Source organism: Dicentrarchus labrax, unplaced genomic scaffold (assembly GCF_905237075.1).
Source record: "Dicentrarchus labrax unplaced genomic scaffold, dlabrax2021, whole genome shotgun sequence".
Classification (NCBI taxonomy): domain Eukaryota; kingdom Metazoa; phylum Chordata; class Actinopteri; family Moronidae; genus Dicentrarchus; species Dicentrarchus labrax.
The window spans coordinates 24,092,091-24,108,140 of NW_026136720.1; the positions used below are offsets into that span (position 1 = coordinate 24,092,091).

At 40.4% G+C, this 16,050-nt stretch overlaps 1 protein-coding gene across 1 annotated transcript in view; it reads left to right on the forward strand.

Annotated features, from left to right (window-relative positions):
* LOC127353890 (metabotropic glutamate receptor 8-like) overlaps positions 1–16,050 on the forward strand; it is a 129,620-nt gene that overhangs the window by 62,545 nt on the left and 51,025 nt on the right. Inside the window, exons 4-6 of the mRNA XM_051383485.1 lie at positions 12,613–12,748; positions 14,418–14,572; positions 14,655–14,792. Of these exons, the coding sequence (XP_051239445.1) occupies positions 12,613–12,748; positions 14,418–14,572; positions 14,655–14,792 (429 nt within the window). The remainder of the gene's footprint in view (positions 1–12,612; positions 12,749–14,417; positions 14,573–14,654; positions 14,793–16,050) is intronic.

The following is a 16,050-nucleotide window of genomic DNA, read 5'->3' on the forward strand; positions in this document are numbered from 1 at the left end:
GTGCTCATTTTGTGAAGTTTTGGCTTCTTTGCCTTCCTCTGGCACTATTCAGAGGGCTCATAACACTGTAAGCTGTTTCATATGTGGGTCACTGGGTCCAAGCCAAAACTCTTAACAACAAGCCCAGAGACTGACTAAAAGAATACCTTTCACACTGCAGCTGAAAGTGTCCCAATTCAGACTTATTCTCTTCCCTGCTCTGTGGGTATTTTTAGAGTTGAGTGAACTTCTATTAGAAACTTCCTCCGTTTGATAATATCTGACCCATAGCTATGCTAAACTAGCTGAGTAATACAGTAAAGTGCACAGAATCTGTGTTTCTGGATGAGGTATCCCTCACTTTAAATTCTCTTCTCTGATATGTGCTCATGAAATAGGCAATGATTAGGCTAAAAACTTGATGACTTAGCAACTTTGCATGGTTGGTGAACTACTTTGGCTGAGGACACAAGGCAGTGGAGAACGTTTGTACTAGTCATAATAGCTCTCCAAACTAGCTAATCTGTATCTTCAATACTCTTAATACTTTCTCTAATTTGGACTCTCAAGCTTTTCTTTCCCTTAAAAATTGGGTTTGACCAAGCCTTCTGGGTTTGGTTTCCATCAAATCCAAATCCACTTATTGATCCTTATTGTTCCTTATGTAACTACAAAACACTAGATCTATATTATACTAAATTTTGTTGAGTTGTGTACTGTCATCCCAAATAAATTCAACAACGTTCAAACCCTGCGAAATCTGTAATTTTATTCAGGTAACTGTGTTTCACTGTGTCAGCGTTGTGGTTATCAGCTAGAAGCTGCAATATATTGACTTCATCCAGTTTTATCCAAATTGGTATGATACACTTTTTTATCATTTTAAACTAATTTATATATTTTATAGATGAAACATTGTCATCGGATGTCTGGATCTTGAGTTATTTGACAAACAAAGCTAGCGTTAGCAGCAGCTCAGCCTGCATTCCCTCCGGAACGCCCTTTGTCGAAAAACATCGGAGAAACAATAATTTTGAAGGTAAAATTGCTTTATTCATTCTTTTTACCGGTTTTAATCCCCATCATTTGTTTTGGAGAGGAAGAAGCCCCTGTGGATTTGGCTCCCAGTAAAAACCTCCTGAACGAAGAACACTAAAGGAATCCTAACCAGGAGAAGCTGACTGCCATAACAGCAATGGTGGTAAAGACAACAACTCCCATGATCACATACTGCTTCATATCATCATCAAACTTAGTCTTTGTTATTTTTCTGATGTGAGAGACCACGAAGAGGCAGAAATTACATATTACATAGTACATTTAAATTGATCATCTTAAATATTTGTTTAATTACTATAAAGGGAAGTTTAACTGGGAAATAGTCTTGAAGAATCTCAAAGGCACCGGCAAGACTTTGAAGTTTCAGGGAGATTTTTGCTTTAAGGTGGACTGAGAGCTTTAAGGGCACACTGCTTCGCTTGTTTCATCTGACTTTCAAGTCAAGGCTGTGCATGTGTTACCCAGGAAACCTTTCATGGTCCGGCGTTCAGCTCCTCAAAGGCGAGGAATGAAAGAGGCGAGTGGGCACATACGCCCTGTTTCATTCTGTCACTCTGACTCAGTATTTGGAGGAGGGGTAGTGTGGGTTATATAGCGATAAAGACTCACTGCCATGGTGAACTGTTAATTGAAAGGCCAGTGTAAAGGCTTTGCCAGAGGCTAGCTTTAATGATATCTGTTATTACCCATAATTCCATTAGTCGGCGTGTCTTTGAATGTTCCATGTTTATTTGGTCAGCCAGTTCAGTGGCTCCCACTGTGAGACTTTCCTCAGCTGAGTTGAAAGTCAAAGAGAAATTGTATTATTTCGTCTCATTTGTCCCTTGTCCCTCAGATACGCTTCATTTGATTCCACATTATTAAAAACTGTGTGTGGAGAAGACAAAGGCATCCTTCAGCCTGAAAAACAGTTTTCTAGCATATATTTGGATATTGTTAACATAGAACATTGTTGTGATCACATTTTCGTAAACAGCCTAGTTTTCTCATCCATTTCAATTTGCTCTTGATGCAGACTTAGCACTTCCTCCATATTAGCCATTGTATTGATAAAATTGATTGACTTGAGTTTCTTTTTTTCAGGGTTTTTTTCTACTGATGTTGCATACAACACTTTATGCAGATGATTCAAATAAAACATTTTACAAAGGCTCAAGCAACATAACACATTGCAAAAAGTAACTGTGAAGTAAGCCATTGGGGAGTGAGTAAAAACTGTTTTAATGTAGGTTGAGATGGAAAAGTACGTTATTCCGAATTCACCATGTCAGCCATATTCAGCGACTCTGACACAAAACAAACCTTTTCAAACCACTAGATTTGATTTGTGTACATCACCTGTATTTTTAGCGTAAACACTAACAGATATGATACTGTATTTACATCCCTCATGACAGAAAACTGAACTTACCTATAGAACAAATTTTCCACTAATATTTGGTGTGGATGCATACATTTCTGAGAGTTTTTGACATTGCAAGATATGGTATTTTGGACCATTTTCAATATTGTCCCCTAATCTTAAGCATTTAATATACTTCTGCCACCTGTATCACTGATCTATCTATCTTTATATCTTTATATCTGCATGAACAAATTCCCATTTAAAAAAAGCCTTAGATTCATCACTGTGGCAGAAAGCACCGGGTCCCACCTAAAGGAAATAAAAAATAATTTATCAAAAGAAGAGGTGAAACCAGCTACAACAATGTATTCAGTAATGTCAAACAAGTTCAAAAGACTGCAGTTAACTTCAGTCCAAATTATAACATTTAATTAAAGAGATGCTGAAGGATAAGCTCCAGGCAATGATTTTCCATTTTCTTTTTAAAAAGACTTTTATCTCTAGCATTTAGTAAAATTAACTCCTTCCGTTCAGTGCAGCAGCTTACGGCAGAGATGTTCCCAGAGCTTAAAGTAAATCCTCAGCCAGTTAGAAGCAGTAGGGATTTCCTTATCCGTTCCCAGGAAATGGGAGCACATACTCACATTATCACATCTGTGTGTGAACGTGTTGGACTCTGCTACATGCTGGAGTGTAAATTGTAGATGACAACATTTCATGCAGGGTCTGTTAACTGATTATTTCCTACTTTGTCATCCAAAGTTAATTTAGTGGATTTGTGCGTAGCAGAAGAAGCCTCAGCGGCTGATTTTCCACTTTCGTTTTCCTCTATTGGACAAATCTCAGCTGAAGCTATACCTCATTAAAATCATGTCGTGTGCGTCCATCTGTATTATTTCCACATTTATCTGCAGTGTTTCCCTCGGGAGTCACCTAGGTCTTTCATAATTTCCTTGGCTTCCTTTGTAAATGCTTTTATTATCAGACACAGTTTTCTTATTAGATATACTGTAATCTGGGCCAGATTATCACCAGTTATGTCTGGTGATAGGGTGGGAATTTTGCCAGCTCTGTGCACTTTGCCAAACCTGATAATTATGAATCCATTTACAACGACACACACAGTCGTAACTAGAAGCCTGTATGTAGGCTACAAAGAGAAAAAAAAAGGATACGCTGAAAAAGGTTTATGAGATGAAGAACCTGCGAGCTGGCCAGACTGTTGTAATGGAAGCTAAAGGACAGATTTGTATCCAGGCTGCAAGGTTGGCTGCCCTCATATGACTGATCTAATGGCCTAATGGAGTTTGCGTGGTGTATTACAAACAACCCTTTTTGCACTGTATAAAGTACCATTTGGAACAGTGTGGTCAACAACAGGCATCACTTCCATGGCCTCTAGGTGAATCCTAATGGTCTTAAATTACCTTCACTGCACATAATAAAGTAAAAAACACGTTATAAACTGATATTGGACATAGTTTTCACCAATATCTATAAGACCATCTCTAGAGTATCCGTCCACTCATATCTGCTACACAAAACGGAATGGAGCCTTAATTGGTATCATTGGTAACACCTGTGTTTACCCTACTATTTCCTGTCAAAATGGCTGCTGTGAAAAAGGTCTAAACTACATAGACCTGCATCATATGGTAAAATGCAAAATAATAGTTTAGTTCTGTGTATTCTAATAATAATGATGTAATGTAATTAGTGGTGTGAGTAGAGTTTAGAGGTTTGCATCGCTCAGAGGCTCATTGAGTTCAGGAGAGTGAAGGTCAGCAGAGCCTCAACACAGTTCATCATCAGTGAGATCTCTGAAGGTAAAGAAGATAAAAAATGTCTCCTTGTACTTATAAATCCATTCTGATAAAGAATCTCCAGCATTTTATTATTAGATAACACACAGCTTCTTGAATGTAAAGGCAGAAGGTGTTTAGACCATGTTACCACGGCAACTACTGACAGTTAAGTGCGGATGTTCTATGTTGTGTGTTTTAGTTACTTTTGTGGGTTTTGTTAGCGTCACAGTTCATAGTTTATGAACATGAGACAAAACAACACAAGAAAACTTCAAATATGTCAGCAGTTTACACAGAGGACTTTTATTATGATGGGCTATTGTAAAATTATGGGCCACAACTCAAGCAAAAACTATTAGACACACATCTGGCCCAAATACAAGAGAGCACCAATTGTGGATTAAATTGCCACTGAAAATATTCCCCATCAAAGGCACTATGTCCTGCAGTTTTAGGAACGTTTGATAAAAACTACCGTGAGCAGCTCAGGAAATTACAAATCCCCCTTTTAAAAATAAAACTATATATTTGTGAGGTGTTTTTTAAAGATTTACATATTCAGGTGGAACCAATGAGCTAGGAGCTGAGAGCCACAGACAGGGTTGGGAAGTCAAAGTACTGAGAAACACAATGGGTCTTTTCATGGAATTGGTTCACAATAGGAAAAATATAGAGTAAAACCATAACCAGACAGTGAGGAGTTGACGTCACAGAAGAAGAAGAAGAAGAAGAATCACAACGTTGTTAAAATTTTAAGGAGGAAAATCATCAGTGGTGTTTAACAGACATGATTGACAGGTTTTAAAGGGAGGTTAGTTGCCTGCTGTAAAATCCAATGTGTAGCTGTCAGTGATATACAGTGTGATGCAATAACAACACATGGTTGTGTATCAACAGAAACGCCCTTCCGTCATTCATAGAATATAAAACAAACAGTATATTTCTGAGCAGGAATCCAAATTGCTCCAAATAATACGGATATATCCTTTTATACAAAAAGATGCTCCACAAAAGATAAAAAACATAAACAATTATATAAATGTAGAAACATTTGAAATTAAACAGGAAAAAATGAGACAAAAAGAAAATCTTATTTACAACTTGGTTTTTATTTTCATTCTTATTTTGATAACGTTGTCCATTGTTTGTATTAATCAGAAGTATGAGACCTTTTTCCTGAGTAAAAGTAGAAATACCACAATGTAGAAAACCTCTGATACAAGTAAAAATCCTGCTTTCAAAATTTTATTTAAAGATCCAGTGTGTAACATTACACACTTATGGGGGAGGATCTATTGGCAGAAAGGGAATACGATATCTATAGGTATGTTTTCATTAGTGTATAAGCTCCTGAATATCGAGTGAATGAGCGGCTTTCATCTACAGACGCCCTGGGTTGCCTTCCATAGAATCCGCCATGTTGAAATTGCGCATTTCTACAGTATCCCATAATGGACAAACCAAACACTGGCTCTTTGGAGCAGCCACTGTAGTTTCTCTTCCACACTTCACAGCCTGTTCTCATTCCCAGGTCGCCAAATACAGACCCGAGTGGTGTTCATTTGCATTACATTACATTACATTACATTGTTGGATTATTATTATTGAAGCATTAATGTGTTCATCAGTTCATATTGCAGCTAGTAAAAGTGGGACTTATTTAAACTACCTTATGTACTGCGAGGTAGCTTAAAGCTATGGTAGGTATTTCAGAAGAATTTTTCGTTATACGTTTGTTGAAGTTCTCTTTACAACCTGACAGCAATCAATAAATCAAATGCTTTGAAACAAAAAGGGACAACAATCTGGTATCTGTGGCAGCCACAGGCTTGTAATACGCCAAGCAAATTATTGTCTGCAAATTGCAGGTCCCTCAGTCTTTTTAAATGGTCACTTCACAACAAATATCTTTCACCAGTCACCTGTCATAGTAAACTCACTGACTGCGATCTTTCATCAGGCATAATTTGTGCTTTGGAAACTTACGACCTTCAGGTGTCAAGAAACCTGAGATTAAGCTGCATGAAGAGTGAAAAAATCCTTTCACTAAGATGTGAGATGATAGTGCTGCCATCATACTCTCAGCAGCCTGACCTTCAAACCTTCAAACATATAATATAAACCTCGCTAAGAAAAGGGTCTATATAAGAGAGGTGCTGCAGCTCCAATCTGATGGCCCGATGGACCTGTGTAATGTAGCACTGAGCTTACAATGGAATCAATTTTACTCTGAAAGCGCCTGAATGAAGCCATGTCTTGAGGGAGCGACCGCTCGCTGTGGATGGTGTGATAATGATAATGGCAGCAGGGTCTTAAATGTTTTTATCTCCAAAGCATGAAACCTCTATGATCAGCCTGAACAGACAAGATCTGAACTCACACAGCTTTTTTTCACTTTAACAGAGATGAACCTTCAATTGATGATATTTACGACACATCTATAATATTATATAGGCATTTTGCAGCTATGCTGCTGCTTCAACAGTGAAGTGACGGTCAAGCTTTCTTTTAGGCTACAGATTCTAAATAATTTTATAATAATCTAAAAAAGTTTCCTGTAAAGAACTATGTCATTTATAGCAAGGTTTCTTTGGAGTGCTCCATTCAAGTAAATTGAAAAGTAATGATAGAGATTATTCATATATAATAGGAAACTTCTGTTGAATTGTGTGCTCTTCCATAGACACATTTCACATTATTTCATGCTCAGATGACCTGCTGTGCTCTCACTTAAAGGCACACTATGCAAGATTTTTACCTTAATATAACAGCTTTGAAGTCATTTCGATGGTAAACAAAATCGCAGTATAGCGAATCATCCCGATAGCAAAGCAGGAGAGGGATGCCGCTGGCAGAACCAGCAATGCAAGTCTGAAAGGTGGCGCCCCGCCAAATCTCGCGAGAATCACAAATTGCTTTACAGCGTGACGTCACATACATGCAACATAAGAAGCAGCCTCAATGGAAGACACTAGCAGGCATTCACTCAGACGTTACCTGGTCAGTAGACATCTTCGGAGTCTATCTTCCTGTTCGATGTCCGACGCTTCCATCCTACTGAACATGTGTGTTTTCAGTGTGTTTTTAACTCTTTTAACTCTTTTCTTACTTGCTTATTACTTTGTTCACGTCGCCTAAATACTTTTTTGGCGTTTTTGAGATTTTTTGTTTGCATTGGTCTCCATAGTCGGGGAGTCTCATTGTTTACACCCGTGACCAGAAGATTGCCCTGAGGCACCTGAGCATCCTGATTGGAGAGAGACCCTCCATATCGGAGGAGCTGAGGAGGAGACGGCGAGGCTGCAGAGCGGGGGTTAAACGGAGGATGAAGAAGAGGAGGTTTAAACCCTACAAACGTGACTACACGAGCAGATACCGGACTCCAACGTCACCATTCCCAGCTTCCAGATGGTTCGAGCTGACAGGGACACCACCGCGACCAGCATGAAGAAAGGAGGGGGACTTGCCGTGCTCATAAACAACAGGTGGTGTAACGCCGGGCACGTCTGTGTGAAAGAGCAACCCGGACATCGAGCTCGTCACCGTCGGACTTCGTCCATTTTATCTGCCACGGGACACTGTCTATATTCCTCACAGGGGTCTTCATCATATCATCATCATCATCATCATCATCATCATCATCATCACTGTTTACATTCCTCCGTCTGGGAAAGCAGAAGCAGCGTGTGACGTCATCAGCACTGTGACTGCAGGACTACAAACGAAACACCCGGAGGCCTTCATCATCATCACAGGGGACGTCAACCACGTTTCTCTCTCGTCCACACTCCCAACCTTCCACCAGTTTGTCACATGAACCACCAGAGACAATAAGACCTTGGATCTGCTGTATGCAAATGTTCCTGTTTTTTATATCTGTATTTATTTCACTCAAATGTTGCTGTGACAAGTGAATTTCCCCATTGTGGGATTAATAAAGTTACCTACCTACCTACCTACCTACCTACCTACCTACCCACCCACCCACCTACCTACCTACCTACCTACCTACCTACCTACCTACCTACCTACAGGGGGGAGGGGATCAGGCCGTGAGTGCAGAGCCGTATATAGAGGCGGCTCTGGTGAGTGGTATTTACGATAAATACAAGTACTCCGCAGCGACTCTAGGGGTAGCTGTTTGACAAAATCGGAAAACTGCATAGTATGCCTTTAAAAGCTCTAATACTCTATAATAATTTCCAAATTACATAATTTTCTCTAAGAAACTTTTTGAAAATATATTGAAAATTCCTGGGAAAAAATATAACTAAACTGTTGTACTTAAGTATATCTTTTCCAGACTCCTATACTTTCTGTACCATGCATTTTTCTCCACTGATATTTTTAGCCATGCTAGCAGTGAGGATACATGGATGCACTGCCGGTGAGGTGGTCCACCACTTTGTTCCTGACAGAAATATCTCAACAACTATGCTTGGTTGATGTCATTAAGTTAAGTACAGACACTCATCTTGCCCAGAGGTGAAACCCACTGACTTTCCTGATCCTCTGACATTTCCTCAAGTGTAACCATCAGGTCAAAATGTTAATTTGCCCAATATTTTTGTTCATGATCAAATCCCATCAGCCTCAGCTGTCGTTTCTGTTCAGTGATAATTAGCAAATGTATAACACCGTAAAGTAAGATGGTGAATATGGTATTACATTATACCTCTGAGCATGACATTGACATTAAAATTTCACTCTATATGTATCTGAAAGATTTCTAACCAACTTTGGTCTTAAAGTGTACCAATTCACACAAACTAAAATTATGGCACAAAAATGCTAAGTCTAATTATTTGTGCTCTGTAGTCTATTACTTTATTTTCACACCAGCAGCAATGACGATATTTCGTTTTTCCTGCTTCTTAACCAAAGAAAATTAATGTTCTGGTTTCAGCCAATCTAGGTGAGGTTACGAGAGGATAGTGAGTTTGAGTGACTGGCAGTGTGGTTGAGGTCGGAATATAATATGTTCTAAATCTTTAGTATATGGGTGAAAAAGAAGGCTCTTTCATGTTCCTGTCATTCACCACCGGCTCCTTGGTTCTTTGAATATCTCACATGTGAAGTCAGACTTAGTGTAGATAGATACCTTCAGTCTTTCTTGGAATTAGTTTTACCTTTTCACACTCTCTTTGCTGCAGTAATCTTTAAAAACTTCTAGCTCCAGTTCTATCTCCTTAGAAAAAGTGAAACGGCTCTGCTGTTTAAACAATGAAGGTCAGCCCAACAAGACGTGATTATTTTCAGCTGTGACTCTTGTTTCTTTTTCCCTCGGGATTTCCTGCGACAGTCATCTGGCGATTTGCTCCGTCTTTTCAAAACAAAACAGCCAATTAAGTTGGAACAGCTTACAGTCTGAGGTTGGCTTTTTCTGCAGCCTCTACTGTACTTTACTTCACTTCATGTCAGAAGCACAAAGTTCTTCTTTTAAAAACTCCACGGCTGCTCTCGTTTATCTGCCCCAGGGGCAACACTGCAGGTACAATGTTTCTAACTTCAAGTATGTTTTTAGCAGCAGAGTCTTCAGTGAGGACGAAGCAGAGAGTTTAATAATGTGATGAGGAGGAGACAAAGAGGTAACATCAACTTTTATTCCTTAACCTCGAAGGGAAACCAGCTGATTGCCGGAGCATGAATCATCAGGAAGCAGAACCAGCAGTCTTAACATTAAAGTCCATGAATAAAACTGTAATAAAGAAGAATACCATAAAATCAAACGATACTATTGGCATCATGTGAAAACATTTTGCCTCATTTTCTGCCAGCTTTCTCTTGAGCTGAAAAATCGAAGATGCTTTTAAACCTTTTAATATTAATGTATATTATTATATATACATGTTTTTCAGTCAGCCAAGGACCTAAAACACAGCCTCTTAGACCAACAGCGGCTCGTTTGATGACAGGGAATGCAGTACTGAGATGGTTTTCTTGCCGGGGTTGGCTCCTGGCACCCTCATGCATGGCTAACCAAGCTAAGGTAGCGCTTAGCTGCTTTAGCAACAAGCAAAGCTAACTTTCCACCAGGAGACTTTGGGCCCTATCTTGCCGATCTGAAGCGCAAGTATCAAACGCAAAACGCAAGTAGCTTTGTGGGCGGATCTCGGGCGCTGTTGCTATTATGCCGGCGGGATAAATGACTCTTGCGCCCGGCACAAATCTAAAATGGGTTGGTCTGAAGTAGCTACATTAGTCATAGGTGTGGTTTGGGCGTAACGAGCAATAAACCAATCAGAGCGTCATCTCACATTCCCTTTAAAAGCAGGCGTGCTTGTTCCATGGGGGATTGCTATTATAACGGCGGATTGGCCAGGCGCACGCCAGGAGCGGTTCACAGCCGAGGAGACCGACGTTCTCGTCAGGGCCTTAAAATACAGAGAAGTGACATTATTGACATGAAATAAATCCAAACAATGTAACGCAGCTTCGCAGGAAGAAGACCCTGGCCTCGGCAGCAGTGCGCACGGGCCGAGCAGTGCGCAAGGGCCAGCTGAGGAGGGAGCAGCGCAAACACCAAGGTGCAGAGGATCCAGACCCGCTACACGCCGGAGGACCACCCATTCCTGCAGCAAACCGGGTTTGACATGCTGGAGCGGGAGCTGTCCGGGATGCGGCAAAGTATTAATGCCGTCTTGACCGGGTGGCGATGTTGCTGCTGCCTCTCAGGCGCATCCCCTCAAGTCTGCGCCCTTAAAATAGCATCTGAATAAGCGCCACTGACTTTAGACTAGGTTTTTTCAGGTCTGTGGCGGAATTGTTTTCTGAAACAGCAAAATAGCACCAGGGAACATTTGCGCCAGAATACGCCTCCTCTTTTCGCTGAACCGCCCCCCGGAGTGTAAATTCATTCCCTAATTTAAGGACGTGCGTCAGTGGAGGGACAATTTCAATGTGCGTTGAGTGCAAAATAGGAATTATACAAGCGCCAGTGTACAAAGTCAATTGCGCTGAGTGCAAGATAGAGCCCATTAAGTCAAATCAACTGATCAGCCAGAAGGCATCAGAGGGTATACTATAAAACATTTTCTCATTAAAATATGATCAGTTTCACCCAAATCAGGTTATAAAATTGTGTTTTTGTACAGTAGCCTAATCAGCCCAGCCCCCAGCCTCCAGTTGCGTCATAAGAAAAAAAGCGAGAAAACCTTTCAAGTGTTTCATTGGAGGTACAATTAGTATACCTCAAGTGCAGGATGAGTCATCAACAACTTTTTATCGTTTTACAGGAAATGACAAACTCTAAAATACCATTACGAAAACCAGAGAATACCAACAAAATCGCTTTTTTGTAATTGTTGAGCTGGCATATCAGTGAGGTATAGTATGAGACATATGTGATAAAACAATTTCCTTAAGTGAACATGTTTTGCAGTCAATACTGCATGAAGGAATCATACAGTATCATTTGTGAGATGGCAGTGATAATGTGACAGTATTTAGTGTCTGGCAATATTAATAAACCCCCAACCTTTGTTTCAATGACTGGAGATGAAAGTTTAATGATCCCTGCAGTGACACGTCACAGCAGTGGAGTGCAGAACAAGATAAAGAGAGAAGATAATTAAAACATTAGAGCAGAGACATAATGAAGCACAGAGAAAAAGAAAATAGCAAAGATAAACAGGAGTGAGAATGATGCGTGTTCATTAAGAGATTTACAGATAGAAGCAGATTTGTTAATCTGTTCGCTGCCAGATGTTCACACAGCAGAACAAACATACCAGCAGTTACACAGGAAGGATAAATGTCAGCAGAGAAGTTTTCTGTTAACTTGTTCGACAGGAAGCTGCTAGTATGAAGCAGGAAGCCTCAGTTTACTTTAAATTCACCTGATAGTTTTAGCATCATATGTGGTATTGCTCTAGGGTTCTTCTCTCAGTCCAGACGTTTGGTCCAGACTGATATATCTCAACAGCTATTAAATGGATTTCCATGAAAATTTCTGGTCCCCAGAGGATGAATCGTCAACACTTTGGTGATCCCCTGACTTTTCATATAGTGCCAACAACAGATTGAATGTTTTGGTTTTTGGTTAAAACTCAACAACTATTGGAATGATTGCCAATAAATTAGGTACATTAATGTTCACTACAGGATATATATATAACTTTGGTGATGAGATCTTTTACTTTCACTGCTAAGAATCAAAAATAAACTTTGGCCCTCAACTTATGTCCATCATACAACTGAGCTTTCTGAGCAGTAGGCCTGCATCCTCACATTTCTGTGTGGCTGTAGAATCTAATGCCAGAATTTACACTACATGGTGCCGAGTTACAGCAAGAATTTATGACTTTATGATGAACTAATCTGACACAATGACAGTATGAAAACACAAAAATATCCTCTACGCTTATCCTTGTCTTTATTTCTAAATATGCACTCTTTCTCTTTCTCTCTTGCTCTCTCTCTCAGGTGGAGTTTGTATCGCTCAGTCTCTGAAGGTTCCTCGGGAGCCGAGACCCGGCGAGTTTGACAAGATCATCCTCCGTCTGCTGGAGACGCCCAACGCCCGCGCTGTCATCATGTTTGCAAACGAGGACGACATTCGGTAAAAACACGTACACACAGACACAGGTTTAATTTTGTAAAGTTTGACGACAAGAGATTGAATTGTATTTTTAGGCATGACGTGACAATGTTGGTCTGCCACTTTGGTCCTCAAACTTTTAGAAATGATTAGGCTCTCCAAGTACCACCATTATGACCAACATTAAAATACAGTAGCACAGGCCGACCACTATTAGCTATGGGCAGATAATGCAGATGAGGTTTATTCCTAATAAGAAATGTATTTATTGTTGCCTGAATGGAACTGGTTCAAGAACCAGAGCTAATTTGGCGGAAAAGGGGTTCTACTGGTCTGCACTCCTTTTCCTAATAGTTCCTGTTTGGCGCCGCGATCATAATCATGGATGTATGCATGCACTGCTTTCACGATTAAAAGAAAAAAATTACATTTCATAAAAATTTAATTTGACAATATTATGTTTTTAAATGAATTAATTTAATTAAAAATTATTATATTTCAGAGATTCCTCCTCATACCACTAGAAGCAGCTTGCGTACCACCAGTGGTCTATAGTCTACCATAGTTTTTCAGAACCAGTGGTTTAGACATTCATGTTCCCCAGAGGATGAAGCCTACTGACTTTGGTGATCCTCCAACTTTTCCTGTAGCACTTTCATGATTTGTGGTTTTCAGTGAAATGTCTCAAAAAGTATTGAATAGATTTGCACTGAATTTGGTTCATTTCTGTCTCGCTGAGGATGAATTTTAATCTCTTTAGGGATAATTTAATGTTCCCTCTATCCCATCATCAGGTTGTGTATCCAATACTTTGGTTCATGAGCAAATACCTAATGGCATTCCCATCAGCCTCAGCTGTAGGTCCCCAATAGGCAACAAAAACGTGTTCATTTTATTTTGTTAATTGAATGTTCTGCCTCTGAAGAATGAGAGCAGCTCAGAGACAGATGTTCAGCGGTGCAGTACACACACTGAGCCGAAGATCGAGTGAGAGGAAAACCAGATGTAGAGCCAGAGTATTTTCACATCTAAATATGGTAAATTAAGGGTTTATTTTGACTAGTTTGATGATGGAATACAGTTAAAAGGTGAGACGAGAAGCATGAAGCGGGTAGAGAGGCGATAGAGGTCGGGGAAACGTCAGCGCCTAGAGCCAAAATATTTTTATATCTAACTCTGTTAGATGGCTAATCACCAGATTTAGTGATTGTTCGGAATAAGAATTTGATATGAATTCAGAAGATGTGTGGCCGTATTTTTCTATAAATAGGTGTTTTTCTTTTCCTTTCTTGACATTTGGTGAGTTTATTTTCTTTATTAAAGCTATGAGATCTTGTTGGTTGGAAAATTTCTATGTATCGGCCAATACATGTATTCTGTGTCTGTACGTTCCTAATGTATTCAATCAGGAGGCTACACCCACCAAGTGTTGAGTAGAGATAAAGATAACAAGCTTCTGTTTATCTACGTGAACTGAGAGCATCACACACACACACTCGATATCACTCTAACAGCTGATGTTAATCTGCAGCGCTGTATTGCACAGAGAGGGAAATCACTAATTCTGAGACCTCATAGACACGGAGAAAGGTCAGAATGTAAAGGGCAAGCTTAGCATTTAGCTGAAACCTGAGAACTGATTCTCGGCTCTCATTGGCTATCTCAACTGTCTCACCTGTGACCCTCACAGGCGAATCTTGGATGCTGCGAAACGCAACAACCTGACAGGTCACTTCCTGTGGGTGGGCTCTGACAGCTGGGGCTCCAAGATCTCTCCAGTGGTCCAGCAGGAGCGGGTGGCCGAGGGCGCCGTCACCATCCTCCCCAAGAGGGCCTCTGTGGACGGTGAGACAGGAAATGTGACCATGGTCCTGAAGAAACTTTGAGGGAGATCAGCATTGTAAAAACAGTTTCCTTCTTTCCACAGCGTTTGACCGTTACTTCAAGAGCCGCTCCCTGTCCAATAATCGCAGGAATGTCTGGTTCGCTGAGTTTTGGGAGGAGAACTTTAGCTGCAAGCTGGGGATGCACGGCAAGAGACCCGGCAGCCCCAAGAAATGTACAGGTAAGAAATACAGGTGGAAACACAGTCAACAAGGTCAAAGGTCATTGTGGACCTCATTATACCAGGACAGCAAAAGCTTCTCTGCTCCCCCCTCCTGCCCTTCGTACCTCCTTTTCTCCCCTTTTCTTCTCTGGCTCATCCCTCCTTCCTCTATCTCCCCCTTTCCTTCTAAACATTCACTTTCCTTCCTTCTTTCCTCTTCTCCCTCTTTGCTTTTAGCTCCTCCTTCCTTCTTCTGTCTTCCATTTTTCTTTCCACATCATCCATCCTTACTCTATATCCCCCTTTCCTTCTCTACCTCCTTCTTTCGTCCTCAGATACCTCCTTTCCTTCTGTGGGTCAAACAGTCCCAGTTTCTTTAAAGCCCTTCTGAGGCTGATTTGTAGTCCTGGGCCACAAAATAAAACTGATTTCAATAAGTTCAACAGTTATTTTCCATCTTTTGTTCTCGAAAACTCTCTGCTGCATCCTGACACACACACACACACACACACACACACACAGCAACAACAAATTCATGGAGTCAGCAGCAACGGGAAGTAAACTGTGTTGAAGATACAGTTTGTGGAGCTTCTGCTCTTCATCATAGTTTTTTCCCTCTATTTGTATGTAGTTATGTGGTTGTTACTGTGGCACCTGTACATTTTAGTCCTTTTCTTCCATCCATCTTTTCACACCATCTCTCTTTCTTCTTTGTGTAAGGAGAATAAACAGGAGCTGTTGATAGGTTTATTTGTCAACCACAAAGTCTGGTCAGATCCGTGTCTGCTTTTTTTATTTCAAAAGGAAGTAGACATCACTCTTTGACAGCACGATAAAATAAACCTATAAACTTTTTGATATAAAATGGAGCTGTGTGATGAGCTCCGGAGGCTTTCTCTGCTCAGGACAGTTTTGTGGTTGTGTTCCTGTAAAAAAGAAAGTTAGTTTTTTAATAATTCTGTAAAAATCAGCTGCAGCACATTCAGCAGGGTTGTAGATAAATTATCACTGACAGTGAAGGTGGAGCAGCCAACAGACCAAACCTGGTGAATCAGCATTTATTTTGTTTGTTATTATTAGAAACTTCCAGGAGATCTGCGACTGAAGTTACTTTACAATTCAAAAGTTTTTCGAACAAATATCACATTTTCTGAAAAATTTTTGCGGCCTGGGGTGATGTTGGACCGTCTATTTAACACAACAGGACCAGGATTAATTCCTGCCTGGTACAACACATAGTCCCAGCCCCAAGTCTACCCTCTGATCCCTCAGGACT